The sequence below is a fragment of the Diabrotica undecimpunctata genome, chromosome 4 (genome assembly GCF_040954645.1).
Source record: "Diabrotica undecimpunctata isolate CICGRU chromosome 4, icDiaUnde3, whole genome shotgun sequence".
Taxonomy (NCBI): domain Eukaryota; kingdom Metazoa; phylum Arthropoda; class Insecta; order Coleoptera; family Chrysomelidae; genus Diabrotica; species Diabrotica undecimpunctata.
In genome coordinates this window covers 125456229-125472821 of record NC_092806.1, presented here as the reverse complement: position 1 = coordinate 125472821, position 16593 = coordinate 125456229, and the positions used below count along the sequence as shown (strand labels likewise).

The 16593-nt window shown below is 32.3% G+C and overlaps 1 protein-coding gene across 1 annotated transcript in view; it reads right to left on the bottom strand.

Annotated features, from left to right (window-relative positions):
* The window catches only part of Tnks (tankyrase), a 79599-nt gene extending 63824 nt beyond the window's left edge, over positions 1–15775 (bottom strand). The window contains exons 1-2 of the mRNA XM_072530184.1: positions 15395–15775; positions 2036–2260 (exon numbers count right to left, since the gene is read on the bottom strand). Of these exons, the coding sequence (XP_072386285.1) occupies positions 2036–2260; positions 15395–15584 (415 nt within the window). The 5' untranslated portion in view covers positions 15585–15775. The remainder of the gene's footprint in view (positions 1–2035; positions 2261–15394) is intronic.
* Positions 15776–16593: the final 818 nt, after the last annotated feature.

Sequence of the window (16593 nt, the reverse complement as noted above, 5' to 3'; positions counted from 1 at the left end):
CGACGAATCTTAGAGCAGGCCCGGATCCACAAAGGATTGTCGAGCCAAAGATGATGATGATGATGATCAAATAAGAAATAGGGTTAAAGGGTGAAACGTCTAAGTGAAAACGTTAGAAACAGATAGAAAAGAAAAGGGGGGAAAGTCCAAATAAAAACGTTAGAAACAGGAAGAAAAGAATAAACTAAAATGGTGTACGAATACAGTTAAAAAAGTTTATGTTGTGTCTCTCTGTCATTGTTAGTGGTTGTAGCTTGCAGAAAATCCCTTAAACTATTTAATATTTAAGGTATAACAATTTTCTAGTACGTCACTGGCCCGAGTATATATAATTCCCCAATTCTATTTACATTGTAAGGTAAAGAAAAGAATTCCAAAATCCAGTTTGTAACTGCGACTTTAAATATGGTTTTATTGATTTGTACGTGTTATTTCTACAAATTTAAAAGTAGTTTGATTCAAGGTAGTTTTGTGATATGTTTAACGAGAAATTTGGGTTATTCCGGTTGCGAGAACACGTTAGATTTGAAAAGGGTGGCATAGGTAGTCCCGGCCGATATCGAGGGTCGAATGAATTCAAGTTTTAGGTTGAAGATGATGGGCTTTTAAAGCAGACGTTTTAGTTAGTGGGTAAAGAAACCAACAAAATTTGTTGAAAATAGTGAAATATACTCTATTTAAAATTTGGAAGAGTAATCACTATTGCTATTTGTCAAAGCACCTAAGAGATTTGTGTCGTGTGCAACAGCTCTGAAAAATACCCGCATGTTTCCAGTTTCAGCATGTAATTCGCAGTGGAGATGTAGTTTTTTGTCCCAGTTCTACCTCCAGAAATTTTCGTAGGTCGTTTCCAACCTCAGAAAATATGTTAAGAAAAGAAATTTAGTGAAAATCAAGGTAACTTTTTGTGTTTAAATTTTAGAGTAAAAATAGACATTTTTTTTTTCTAATAATTGCTTTCGTTAAAATTTAAGAATTTGTAATAATTAAAATTATATGTCTTAGGGCGTGGTTAGCTGTCATTTTAATTGTTCTGTTATAAAATGAAATGTTGACATATGACAGCTAGCTTTATTATTTTGTGACATTAGTTTGTTTTGTTTATAAAAGAAGGTTATCTAAATATATATATAGTTTATCTAAAAAGATATCTTTATTTGTAATTTGTAATTTTCTTTGCCACAGTTTATAGCCCAGTATTTTTTTGTAAGTTTTGTAGCATCTCCCGAGTTTGTAAACGGATAATGACATGTAAGTTTTCTTTGTTATTTTTGGTATACATTTTTGTAACTATTTATATCGTATATATTTTGTACCATTTAATATATGTAACTGTTTGTGGTGAGACAGTAATAAATGTTTAATTTATTTCTCTGAACCATTTTGTCTATTTATTTTAGAAAAGTCTCCTAACCCCTTTTGTGTTTCTTTTTTGGGAAGGAAGAGCCTTTTTCCTTTATCCAGCAAGACAAGGATCCTTCGAAGCGGCGTCCTTATTTTAAATAGCTAGAGGTCATTCTTGTTGTGTTCTGTCCATTTGTCTAGGAGATTCATGTAAGTACCCTCTTTTTGTTTCTTTTTTGTAGTTGCCCCTATATAATCCCATAGTTTCATTCACTTATCCACGACCCAACTACTCCAAATAAACCCTGAGTGGCGTTCGCATAAGTTTCGTTTATTTTGCTTGCCCTATCTCTACCCCAGTAACTTCTGTCCCCAATTTTCAATCCCCATAGCAATACCCTATGTGGTAGGCAAAATATTTCGGTACATGGTAACATTTCCCTATTTTCTAAACGGCTGGCACAAAAAAATCTTGTTTAAGAAGATTTATAAAAAAAACTAGTTTCTCACTGACTTTATTTGTTTTTAAAATTTAAAAACATTTTAACTTTAAAATAAACATTTAAACTCAATTAAAATTATTAAACCTTTTAAAAATAATAGTTAACGTAAACATGCCACAAGAAAATCGTTTCAGAATAATGCGTATATCAAACAACTAAATAAAAAAAATGTTTTAAAATGTACTAACCTAAACAAACATCCACTTTACCCTTGATTGCAGCTTCGTGTAGTGGAGTGTAATTCCAATTGTCTCTGGTGTTAGGATTAGCTCCAGCTTCTAGTAACAACCTGACGACATCAGCATGGCCGAACGAGCAAGCGTTGTGTAATGGATGCAATCCTCCATCGTCTCGAGCTTGAATTGAAGCTCCAGCCGATAAAAGAAATTCTACTACGTCTCTTCTACCATAGCCTGAAATAAAAATATCATTTACAAAATGTACTTAATTTATACTGTCAGTAATTTGTTAGTTTTCTAGTTTTGAAGTGGGGAAATTAATTAGGTTATTTAGTAATTTATGTTGTATTAAAAATATACAAAATATATGTATGTTACATCTTTTAATTCCGTTAAGGTATTTTAAATATTACTATTAAGATATTCCATTAATAAAATAAAATAATGTGGTCTCAATAAGGATTTGAACCTGGAACTTCTAGCACCCAAACTGAGAATAGTGCTTCATGCAGGTGACTAGATGGTAAACTTCATAAAGTTGCATGGATTGTAGTTAATGTGGTTGTTGGCTTCATGCAGGAGACTGTCGATGGATTGTAATTTTAAGCATGCAACTGCGATTTACTTCCTATGTGGTACCACAAGGCTTAGGAAATTCAACCCATGTGGTTAGAGTATGTCCCACCAAAAAGTGGACAAGAAAAATTGAATAAGGTCAAAAAAACCCAATGGAGATTTAAACAATATAAAAGACCATTTAGTCGCCATAATTCGTAAAGAAAAATGACAGTTCATGTATATTATTTTTAGGTTAGTGACCTACCAAAACTGATCCACTAATTGAACTTTTGTTTGAGCATACCTTGACCTTGAATAACTTATATGTTTATTTTACTATAGATACGAGGTTTGTACAATTGAAACCCATCTTTGGTTAAAAAAAAAATATTGGCTAATATATCTATAAATTATCACCACTACAATTAAGGCACATATCTCATTGTTTCACCAACCGATATAATATCCTGCTTAAAGAATTCTTGAGAATTCTTTTTCGCCATTTTAACGCGTTTTTGAGTAAAAATGTAAAGCTATCAAAATCACAAGGCGATAAATCGAGACTAGAGAGTGGATACTTCAATATTCTCCATATTTTCGTTGTAAATTTTCTTTCACTACTTTGGCAACATGAGGCCGAGCAGTGTCATGCAGAAGAATGATATTAGAGAGTTTCCCTGGACTTTTTAGTCTTGCTGCTTGACGGAGCTAGTTCAAGTTCAAACAGGTGGATGATAGAGAATGACCTAGAGTTGGCAAGTAGCAAAATAGATATAGTAGTACTAAAGGGACCAAGACAGGGACCAAATCTGAGTAACTGTGCTAAATATTTGGGCATACACCGTGATTCAGGTTTGAGGTACACGAAACACCTGATAAATGTAGTTCAGGAGGCTGAACAGAGAACCGCTACCATGACCAAATTATGACAAATATAGGCGGGTCGAGTATCTATAAAAGAAAAATGTATCTCCAGGTGGTACAGTCGACCCTCCTATATGGGGCACCTGTATGGCTTGACGTGTTAAGATTTAAAAAATATAAAGAAATATTAACAAGAATCCAAAAAATCCCTCCTCAAGATAATAAATGCCTACCGGACTACATCGACGATAGTTCTACAGGTGATTGCGGGTACGCTCCTCATTCACCTCCTAGCGAAAGAACATTAGACCTTATACGAAAATGATAACGGCCACCTACCACGGGTAAAAGCCGAGGTAAAAGAACAAATACTAAACGAATGGCAACAATAATCGGAGGCACGGACAGAAAAAGCACAATGGACAAAGACACTAATTCCAGAGGTGAAAGAGTGGTTTAAATGTAGGTTTAAAAGAAAAAATTACTTTTTTACACAATTCCTGGCCGGACACAGCTCATTTAGATCTTATACATATCGCATAAGGAAAACTTATGACGATTTATGTATAGAATGCGGAGTGCGCGATGGGACAGAGCATTGCGTACTCCATTGCAACGTTTTTCACGATAAACAACAAGATGTGAGAACAAGGCTAGTTGAGACAGCACCAGAGAATATAATGACTGTAGCCATGCAAAATGCAGAGAATTTTAGCGTGATAGTAGACCCAATAACAGAAACAATAAAAAAAAAAGAAAACACGAGAAAGAGTGACAGAAAACTGTAAGACTTTTATTTCTTATTATTATGGATTTTATATGTGTGTATGTTGAGTGTATGGTATTATTGTGTATGAATGTGTATATTGTTATTTTTATTGTATGAAACGAATCAAATAAAATAAGAAAGATGAACTACTCCTCACTGTCGGCATTACTGACATGGTGTAGAGAGAGGGAGAGCAGCGGGGTAGCCGAAGTACAGTTTGCTAAGAACACGTATCAAGTGTCCGCGGCTTGAAATGAGGGTTTTTTAGTGGGTAGGCAGTCGCGATGTCACAATCGATTCGCTCGGTTTCACGGGTGTCTGGATCGAGAGAGCGGACTGAATCCCACACACTAGGGGGTAGTAGCCAGGTTTCTTGGGTACTGCGATCTGCTCTAACGGTCTTGATGAAGATTTCCTCCCACAAAAAAAAATCTGTAAACTGTAGGGTCCAAAAAAACAACATGACATTGAGTGCAGAAGGTTGAGCTTTCAATTTCTTTGGTGGTGGAGAATTTGCCTTTTTCCGTTGCATATATGACAGCTTACTGGATGGTTGAAAATAATGACACTTAAGTTTCGTCGTCAGCAATTATTGACGAAAGAAAGTGATTATCAAGCCATTTTGCCTGTACTCAAAATTGAATGACTGCATGCTCTGAAAAAATTTTTCACCTCACCACAATATGAGCATAAATCAGTATAGAATAAGAACAAATAATATAGAAATAAAAGAATTTTATAATTATAATGTCTAGGAGATGAAATCCAAAAGACCAAAGTGGACAAGGCATGTAGACTTCCGTAAGTTCGACCATCTCGGGACTGAACCCTAGGCCGAACCACGGTATATTGCTTAAAAAGTCTCTTTTTACATTGGGAGAGCCATCCCTCACTAGCCAAGAACGCCTCTTCTGGTTGAAGCTTTGAATGCAAGATCATAGCTCTCTCTTTTAGGATTGGTCCACTTAACGGCGTTCCTCATATTCATTCTTGACGAACCACAACCAAATAGCATCTTCCACCAATTCGTGTTTTGTTTTTCTCAGTGTGCAACGCTTTTGTAGATTTTTTTCCGTTTCACGTTTAAATCCTTGCAAATACTTTGCACAGATTCTCCTTCGTCCAATATTTCCAGAGCGTTTAGTCTCTGTTTCATTGACTTGTACTTACGTTTACGCGTTTCACTCATTTTAAAAACAGTTTAAGAGTGTAGGCGCAAAATTTCGGTCCAATGCTTTTTAAATGCATTTATTTTTTTCGAATCCTGAGAAAACTAATACGTATTTTTGAAAAATTTGAACGCAGAATGAAAAATTACATTATTACCGAGGGCCGAACGTTCCTTAGAATAAACAAAAAGTTTCTTTTGAATGAGATAATTTAAATTAAAAATCACACCTTTAAAATTTTCTCTTCTTTTTCACCCCTGTAACTAAAATAAACATTATACAAGTTTTCAGGGACTTTTGGCCCTTGATAATAATGTAATCTTTCATTCTGCGTTTAAATTTTTCAAAAATACTTATTACTTTTCTTAGGATTCCAAAAAAATGAATGCATTCAAGAAGCGTTGGCCCGAAATTTTGCGCTTACGCTCTTAATGCACGAACCGAAACAATTATTGTCAAAGAATACAATACTGTACACGTAAACGATTTGAGACTTGCACTGCCTGCTCGCGTCTGGCTGGCGCTCGCCAAGTGAATGCCTCATGCTCAGAGAGCCGGCCGGACTAAGCGGAGACCGAACTAACCGAGGCTGAACTTACGGGAGTCTACTGTACATACATTTTAAAACTTAAAACTTGTAAAACTGATTTAGGTTACCACAGAAAAAAGGCCACTTGGGTGTTCTAAAATGCGATGGAAAGACAACATCCAATCAGACACCCAAAATATGAATGCCCTATTTGACTACAGATTGGTGGACCAAGCCAATTGGAAAAAATTGTACAGTCAGCCAAGACCCACCCAACATTTTAGCGCTACATGATGTTGATGATGAAGGATTTTCCACAACAATGTGCATGTTAGACCTATTTTGACTCTTGATCTTTGTTTTATGTATTCCAATAATTTCTCCTTAGTTGTTAATTAGGTGTAACACTTTTATTTTTTATTATGTTTATTTGGTTATTTGTGAAATAATTTCTGATCGTCCACATATCTCATACTATAAATATATATGTTTTTATATTAGTTGTACACAATTACAAAATGTCCTCAAGTTAAAACATATGCTCTAGTAGAAACTGTAATTGATTTTACTTACTGTAAAGTAATATTTACTTTAGTTTCAATCCTTCTAAAATCCTTTCCAAACTAAAAGAATTAGTCTATGGATCTTGTTTTACAATTTTTGAGTTTTCCATTTTTTCAAAAGATATTTTAAACTTAAAATTCTTTCCATTTTAATTGCTCTTATCAATTTCCTGAATCGTAAAAAAACAATGTGTTAAATATACTAAACTATTTAATATATTCAGCGCCAGGTATTAATAAAGGTCACATGAATATTTATTTCCATAAATTTATTTCCATAAACTGAAAAACACCTATTACATGTAGGTGAATATTGTACATGAAAACTAAGATAGAAACCCCATGTCATGATTCATCAAAATCGTGTATAAATTTTGGTAGAAGTTTATGCCACAGTCCATGTGTCCTGATATTGTAATTTTTAGAATAAAATAAGACGGCCAATAATCTTTAATCGTTTTTTCTGTTGAGTCTAAAACCCTCAACAATTTGTATACGAATTTATTGCCAATGTGATGTATTCATGGGCATGTAAACTATCTAGGCTTCTTTTCTCAACAAGGTTGTGAGGATGTCTAGAAGCATTATTCAAGAGAAGAATTGCCTTGGTTGGTGGCAGTTCTTCTCTTGGATAATGCCTGGTGACCCAAAAAAATCAGGTGATAAAAATCTGTTCCATTTCCAATTGATAGGCAATATTTCCTTATTTAGACACCTGAAAGCATGTGGTCTTTGGAAATATGTGATTTAAAAGTTCTGGAAACTTTAGGTCACAACAAAAGAGTGCTTTAGCAAAAGCTTTCACAGCTTTAAATCATAAAGCACAACATGCATCATGAGCAATGAGAGTGTATGATGGTCTTTTATATATAATGGAATGGATGGAATAATAACAATATTCATTCACATCTTCCCCATGGTACAATATCCTGAATGTTACAGACATCCCTTATTTCATTATTTGGTATTTTTCATTATTATTGATTTTCATTATTTCATTCCTCCATATGACATTTGTTTAGATATCATTTCTCTCCTTGTTATTATACAGTCTACTGTTGATTCTTCATTGATTGATTGATCATAAAAATGAGGTCACAAGGGTAAGTAACTTGTTCTGCAGTCTTAAAATTTCTGACCTGAATAGTTTTTTCAATTCATAACATTAATCATTTTCCCCTGTTTGCAAAAGTTTACATCTAGTATATCCTACTTCCATGGCAGTTACTGTATACACTGTTATGCTGATGTTTCAATCTTAGGTGTATTTGTCATTATTATAGTGATATTCGATGGAGGTATGTTCAGAAATTTTCAAACATCCAATACACAAGTGTTTTTCTCCATCCCCCATCATATGAATCACTTCCATTTTTGTGTAAATGTAATTGAATTGCTACTTTTTAGCAACTAGATGGCATAACTTTTACACACTTTTTGTAGGCATATTATATCAAAATAAAGTATGCAAAATGGAAAAAGTAAACAGGTATGACAGTGGCAGTGATATCCACCAGAACCTCCAATCCATAGGAAATTGTATTGATGAAATAGAAGAACTTCTAACAAACAACAGTGACTGTAAAATATTGTGCACAACAGAACATTGGAAAACTAAAGAAGAATTAAGTGAATATGGAATTAACAATTTTGTGCTGACAGCTAGTCATTGTAGAAATAATGTGAACGAACATGGAGGAACAGCTATATATCTTAGTAAAGACATCATTGGCCAGGAAAGAAAGGATATACAAGAGTTATCAGTAGATAGGGTAATAGAGTGTGCTGTATGCGAAGCTAATATAGGTAATAACAAACTCATTATAGCATCAGTTTACAGACCATCAGGTAGCGATCTGGCAGTTTTTTTAAACAAATTTGATATTATACTGGGAAGAATTATGATAGAAAACACAATTATAATTATAGGGGGAGATTTCAATATCGATCTTAAGAATAACACATTAGATAAAGTAAAATTTTGTATGTTAATTAACTCATATAATATTTGTCATGTAATTGAAGACTACACTATAGTAACTGCCACATCTAAAACTTGTAGAGATAACATACTAACAAATATGCAATCATATGTGTCAGTAGAAGTCTTGCACGCTGGAATCTCTGATCATTCTGCCCAAAAATTAACTTTTCAGGTAGAGGAAGCAGAAACGAATACTCTTGAAATGAAAAGACATTTTAGTACAAATAATATTGAAACCTTTATAAGTAAATTACATAATCATGACTGGCTTAATTTAAGTTACAAATGTGTAAATGATCAATGGAATACTTTCTTAAATCAGTTTCTGTATATATTCAATCAGTGCTTTCCTTTTAAAAAGTTAGATTCTAGGCAACGTAAAAAAGGCCTTAATAAAAGAGATGATCCAGAGATAATAGAATGTAAGACTCGTTTAGACATCTTGTTTACAATGAGCAGAGTTAACCATAAATTTTATGATTCCTATAGACAGGTAAAAAAAGAATATAATAAGAAACTAATAACAAAACGATCAAAGCTATATGAAAACAGGATGTCTGAAGCTGCCAACAAAAATAAATGCATGTGGCAAATTGTTAGTGAAATTAATGGTCAATTAAAAAGTGTAAATTCAATAAAAGTAGAGGGTAGTCCTCAAGAGATTGCTGATAAATACATGATCCACTTAAATACTACTTTAAATAACACTTTATCTCAATTACAATACACTGGATATAAAGACAACATTGCAAGTAACATAAATTCAGTGTTTGTCGCACCTGTGCCAGAAACTGAAATTATGGATATAACTAAAAATTTAAAAAACAAAATGAGTTGTGGAATTGATGAAATACCCACTAAAATCCTTAAACTGTGTATAAAGGAGATAGTGAATCCTCTCACTACAATCATAAATAATTCACTAAAATCTGGTGTATTTCCTGAATGCCTGAAAACTGCCATAGTAACACCTGTTTACAAAAAGGGTGATCCTAAATTAATTAATAACTATAGACCAATTAGCCTTCTATGTTCCTTTTCAAAAATCTTAGAAATGACTATGTATAGGCGGATAACAGAATTTTTAACAAAATGTCATATTATTAGTGCAAATCAGCATGGTTATCAACAGGGAAAATCAACTCAGACTGCGATTTTTCAATTTGTCTGGGATATTTTGAAATGTACTGAGATTGGTCATATGGCTTGGGTCTCTTTTTGGACCTATCAAAGGCATATGACTGTTTAGTGCATGACCTATTATTTGATAAATTGGAGAAATATGGTATGCGTGGACCAGCATTGAACTGGTTTAAGTCCTACTTGGCAAATAGGAGACATTTAGTAAAAATACATAAAAACACTGAAATAGGCATCTCATCTGAAAGCACTATCAATATTGGAGTACCACAAGGAAGTGTGATTGGTCCTTTACTGTTTGTGATCTATATCAATGATCTTCATGGTCTAGTGGCTAATACTACTTCCAGCATAACAAATTATGCAGATTTTAGTCAGTGGTAAAGACATGTCTGTTCTAAGCGTTAATGCTAGTTTAGAGTTCCAGAAAGCTAAAGACTGGTTTTCTATGAATAGTTTGGTTTTAAATCAAAATAAAACAGATCTTCTTTTGTTTAAGACAAATTATGCACATTCAGATATGCCAAACAGTATTATTGTAAATAATGACACTTTAAATATTAGCAGCAGTACCAAATTTTTAGGATTATATATTGACAGTTTTTTATGTTGGGATAAACATGTTGACCAGTTATGTATGTCTTTGAGTAAAGTGATTTACAGCTTTAGAGTTCTAAAAAAATACATGAATAGTAACTCATTAAAAACAGTGTATCATGCTAATTTTGAAGCAAAATTTAGATATGGTCTAATAAATTTTGGCCACAGTAGGGACATAAATAATGTATTTCTGGTTCAGAAAAAAATAATCAGAGTTATGTTTGACTTAAAAAGTAGGGAATCATGTAGAGGGCATTTTAGGAGTAATAATATTTTAACAGTTTACGCTGTATTTATTCAAGAATGCTTACTGTTTCTATATAAGAATAAAATACTCTTTAGGAACTTTGAGCCCAATAGTATAGTAAATACCAGATTATATAATTATAAAATTCCAATACACAGGTTAAGTATAACAGAAAAAAACGCTCTTTATTGCTGCATCAAATTGTTTAATAAACTGCCTGATCCTATTAAAAGGGAGGAAAGATTAAGTTTGTATAAACATCAAATATTTAAATTACTGGTAGCTCTTGAGCCATATTCTGTGGAGGACTATTTGTATATGTAATGGTTAGGAATAAGTAAATAATATTTTCGTTTGTGACACTGTTTTTTTTTAAATAATTTTATGTTCACAGAATGTATATTATTTTCTAAAAATAAAGATATTGTTATGTTATGTTATCCCCATTCCAAATATCAACTCAAAATTGTTTATGAGCCACTGTGTCATCACGTATACCGAATGTCACCAACCCAGACTGTACCTGAGCGAATAGAGACAAATGGAGTCCTAATAAACTAAAGACCCCTATATAAAAATATGAAAAGATAAAAAGAGCAGCGTAACATTGATCATAGGATATTTTGTGGTATTTTATTTTTGTAAATACTGCTTACTTACTTTTGTGAATATAGAATGAATAAAAAAGGCCAAATTTTAACAATATGTTCCAGAATACAAAAAAAATGTGTTGTACTAAACAATTTTTGTAGAAATGTCTCCAGAAAGTTTTTTGTAATTAAAATTTCAATATGGTCTAGCTGAAAAATTAATGGAGAAATCAGGAAATACTTTTGAACAAAAAAAAAGGAATGATATTATACTGACATGATTTAATCTTTTATCCTATCTCAAGAAATAGGTATCACATCTCTAACAAAAATGGATACATGTACACCTGTTCACAATGAAATTTCAAATCAAACAGGCTTAGGTGTACTTTTTAAAGTTATCACCAAAGCAATGGTGATAACTGTCAGTTATATTTTTTTTGTTTTTGTTTTTTCGTAACCATTTTTCAATCCAGCTATATCTACAAATTTAAAAATATTAGAATAGGAAATAGATAATCTCCCAGCTGAACTATATAAGGAAGGTGGCCACGATACTATAATGGCATTACAGCAACTGATAAAAGAAATATGGACACAGAAATCCCTTCCCATTGATTGGAATATTACTTTGCACCATACATGACAAAGGAGATATATTTGAATGCACTAACCACAGAGGAATTAATATAGTATAAAATATTTTCCTCAGCACTATGTCACCATATGGTACCATATGCAGAACGGATAGTAGGAAAATACCAGGCTGGTTTCAGAAGTAGTAATGGACAATTCATGAGATTGCAACCCTGAAACAAATTTTAGAAAAAACACTGGAAGATGGCATAGATATGCATCACATATTTATAGACAACAAAGCAGCCTATGACTCTGTGAATAGAAGAGAAATGAAAGAGGAATCAAGAGGTTCACAGGAATGAAAGAGCTGGGAATACCAAATCAGTTGGTAAATTTAACAAAACTAACTCTTGAAAAAGTTTAATGTAGAGTATGAAAAATAAATCAGTGTAAATCCTTACCTATGCTGATGATACCAATATTGTTGGGAGAACAGAAAATGTGTACGAGAGGCGTATGTAGCATTAAAAGAATCAGCTACAAAAATGGGTTTAATAATAAACACCAACTAAACAAAGAATATGAAAATAAACACAACCACAAATCCTACGACCACTTGTTATAGAAAACGATGTCATCGAAGCAGTGAATCAATTTTTATACCTGGGAGTGCACCTTAACACTGAAAATAATACTACTGCAGAAATAAGCCTCAGAATTTGCACTGACAGTAGATGCTATTTTGGGCTTAATCTCCTCCTTTCCACAATTATATCGAGAAATACAAAAATAAAACCCTACAAAACAATAATATGCCCAGTCCTAACATATTGCTCAGAGACCTGAACTCTAACAAAAAGTAATGAAAAATATTAGGATGTTTTGAAAGAAAAGTACTATGGCGAATCTATGAAGCAGTGGATGATAATAGAGTGTGGAGAAGACGATACAACTTCGAACTTTACAGAATATACCAGGAACCAGATATCGTAAAACATATTAAGATAGGACATCTGAGGTGGATAGGGCATGTAATTTGCGTAAAACGCTCCTTGATAAACTCATTGGTCAGAGAAGAAGAGGAAGACCCAGAACCAGGTTCCTTGATAACATTGATGAAGACATGAGAAATATGGGAATACATGCTTGGTGGAGGAAGGAGATGGATAGGGAAGACTGGACAGAAATTCTTGAGGAGGCTGGGAACTACGCAGGGTTGTATGGCCAGAATAATGATGATATATCTACAAATTTAAAAGTTTTCAAAATTGTGTTGTATGGTTAATTTTTTGTTAGAAATCACTAGTTTTTTAAGTATAAGAGCAAACAAGCTTTTTAGGCATAGTTTGAAAACATTTAAGTAAAACAGAATGACTCTATTATGAACTAGAGTTAAATAGATGACAACCAGCTCCCATAAAAATATATATATCGAAAATAATTATAAACAACTTCTGGGAACATTTGTTAAAAATCTAATTTCTGCACCTCTATAACCAACTTTAGTTTTTGTAAATAGATTCTACTAATATAAATGTAACTTGGTAGTGTACCTAAAATACTAGCCACAAGCTTACTATAAATTCATCATACTCTATGTGGAGTCAGCTTTCCTAATTACATTTCTCTATAAATTTTTATCTTGGACTATCTTGTTGTATTAATATCAATCCTTGTTACCAACATGTCATGCCTAACCTTCTACTCTAGGTCTTTTTTGGTCCTTCTCTCCTACTCCTACTAGGAACCCACAGATCAACAATTCTTTATATTGGGTGATTAATGTCTCAACAATGAAAATCCTGGTGCCCCCCTAGATTTTCCCTAATATATTCATTCTCACCCATCTAAGGATTCTTCAGTCAATTGCATTTGTTGTTCCTTTTTCTTTTTAACTGCTTAACATTCAGTTCTGTACATCATAGCTGGTCTTATGGCAGTTTTATAGGATTTTCCCTTCAGTTTCATTGAAATCTTTTTGTCACACAACACACCACTCACTTCCTTCCACTTTATCTATCCCTCCCTAATTCTACTGCATTTATTTACATCTATTTCCCCATTACTCTGTAATATGATCATAGGTACTTAAAACTATTACTTTTCACAATTTTCATCATCCAAAGTTATTATTTTATTTTGTAGTATCCCCATCTTTAAAAAAACATTCCAAATACTCTATTTTTCTCTTATTAAGTTTTAAGCCTTTTTCCTCAAAAGCTTATCTCCACTGTTCCAGTTTTTGTTCTAAATCCCTTTCAGAATTTTTTACTAACACTAAATCATCAGCATACATTAAGCACCCTGCAGTTTTCCTGTTATATGATCCAACACTAATGAGAATAAATGAGCACCAAGCTCTGGTGCAATCTTCACATTGAATTTATCAGTCTCTACCACACCTGTCCTAACACCAGTTGTTACTCCCTTATACATGTCTCACAATCTTCACATATTCACCTGGAACCCCTTTCTTACTGAATACCCACCACAGAATCTCTTAAAGAACTCTATCATTTGCTTTCTTATTCTGGTATTTTTCCATCAGCTGCCTTATAATGAATATTGCTTGTTGATCTGCCTTACATAAAACCAAACCAATTATCAGATATTTTGGTTTCTTCATATATCTGTCTATCACTATTTTCTATCTTCCATATTCTCCAGGTGATAACTGTTGGTTATATAATTTTGCAATCCAGCAGAGTCTACAAATGTTTTTATGGCCCTGTAATTTGTGCATTTTTGTATATCTCCCTTGTTTTTGTAAACAGGTACTAATATACTGGATTACTATAACCAACTTTAGCTTTTGTATACAGGGTGTTTCATTAAGAATATGAAAACTTACGATTTCATGAAAACTTACAATTACAATTAACAAAATTTATCAGCAACTTGGTTAAGTTATGAAAGACAAAAGAATTTAAAAAACATGCAGAAATGATTATTATGACAGTGGCATAAATTGTGAGGGGAAAAAGGAAGTATCCATCCATAGAGCACACCTCTGGTAACAGCAGAAAACTTTCTTTTAACACTAGTTAAAGTATCCAAATATGTGTAAACTGTTCGTCAAGTTTGAACAAAAATATTGGAAGGTGTTAAAGCAATGAGCTCAAATAATTTTAGAATATTTGTAATAAAACACTCTGTATCTTGGTAAGGAGATTAATTAACACAAATCTTGCCACTGGAAAAGTAGACAAAAATTTTTCTAATATAAAATGAGTTTGGAGTTACACACTAAATGACCATTAGTTGCGTCTTACTTTACTTCTTGCTTAAACTGTTGTTTAATTTCATAAGTAATAATGTATGGTATATTTATTATTGTAAATATTTAGAATTACATATACATGAAAGTCTTCAAAAGATGTTGTTGTGCTTGTGATGAACCTTCTAGATATTTAATTGGTGTATTATTACCTAAGACATAATTTCAGATAAGAAAAATTATTTCTTAATGACCCTAAGATTAGTTTATAAAGATTTATAAAAATTAGTGTTTCCTTGTTTAATGGAACCAAAAGTTGTGTATAAACAAATTAGAATTCTTAGAAATTACTCAAAAAATAAATACATACATTTTGATTTATTTAACATTATTTTACCTATTTACCTACATAAACCATGTTAATAAGTTGCACCATACATAATGTGGAGTGGAATATTAATATTGGCCATTTTCACACTTCCTTCTAACTAGACATTTGTACACTTCCTTATTTTGTAATAAAACTAGGTACAGGGAAGAATGTTGTAATTTAACTTACCAGCTGCAAAATGAAGGGGTGTAGACTTTCTTCCAGCAGTATCCCTGGCATTCACAGTAACGGGAGTAACTAATTTCCGCACCCTGGCAATATCTCCTACTTTGCAGGCTTCAAATAGATCCCTTAAAGGGTCACTGGCATTTGGCAGTGGATCCATTGAAGTTTTCAAAACATCACGTCTATTTGCCATAGCAAAATATAAACATTTATCACAACTTAGCCATCACTGTTATTCAATAGCTTGTTCTATAAACAATTAAATTAGAAAGTTGCACATTATGGATCTAATTAATCGATTCTATTGAGTCATTTATAATACTTTTTGCAGCTTTGTTGTGTAAATTCAGGAGGGGATATTTAGGATGTTATGACGTTATGTCTCTTGCGACACAACACAAATGTTGAAATGTCAAATTGTAAGTTAATGAATCGATAAATGTCAGTAAACGTAAGACATAAGTTGTAACATAGTTTCTAACGAATCAAGCAGTTTTTAAGCTAGTAATACGAATTTTCAGTTCTACAAGCTTTTACAGCTAAATTAAGTTAGTTTGTTCTTTTATTATTATTCTAAATATTATATATACTAATAATCTAACTAAATAAAAAAGATGGTACACTAGGCGGTGCTGTAGACTAGCACGAAGCTTCATTCTATGTTATCTGTATTTTTAAAATTGAATAAAGTAATTTTGTTTTTTATTTATTATTTATATTTTAAATAATTCAATAAAATATTGTTTTCTTCTAATAGACCTGTCAAATTCGGACGAAATTTGACATGTCTATCAGAAGACCTACTTTAATTTAATATTTATGAAATAAATGTTAAATAAATAGTAAATTTGATAGTAAATTTAATTATTATATAAACGAAAGAACATGTTTAAAAATAGTAACAGTATTTATATGAAAATATTTTAAAACGAGAAGTCCCATAAAATTTTAAACAAATGATTCAATATTGCTAATTGGATGATATTTTATGACTTTTAAATTTTGCCAATCGTTATGAATCGAATCTTTTATTGACATCCAAAGAATATAGACGCTTAAGCGTCTATATTCTTTGTTACTACTCTCGGTCAATTCATTTCTAATCATCATAAATATATTTATTCGAAGCATGTTTAAATTAAAAACTGCATGAAATATAACTAACAAAATACAGACATTAAATGAAAAGTAAATAATTAAAA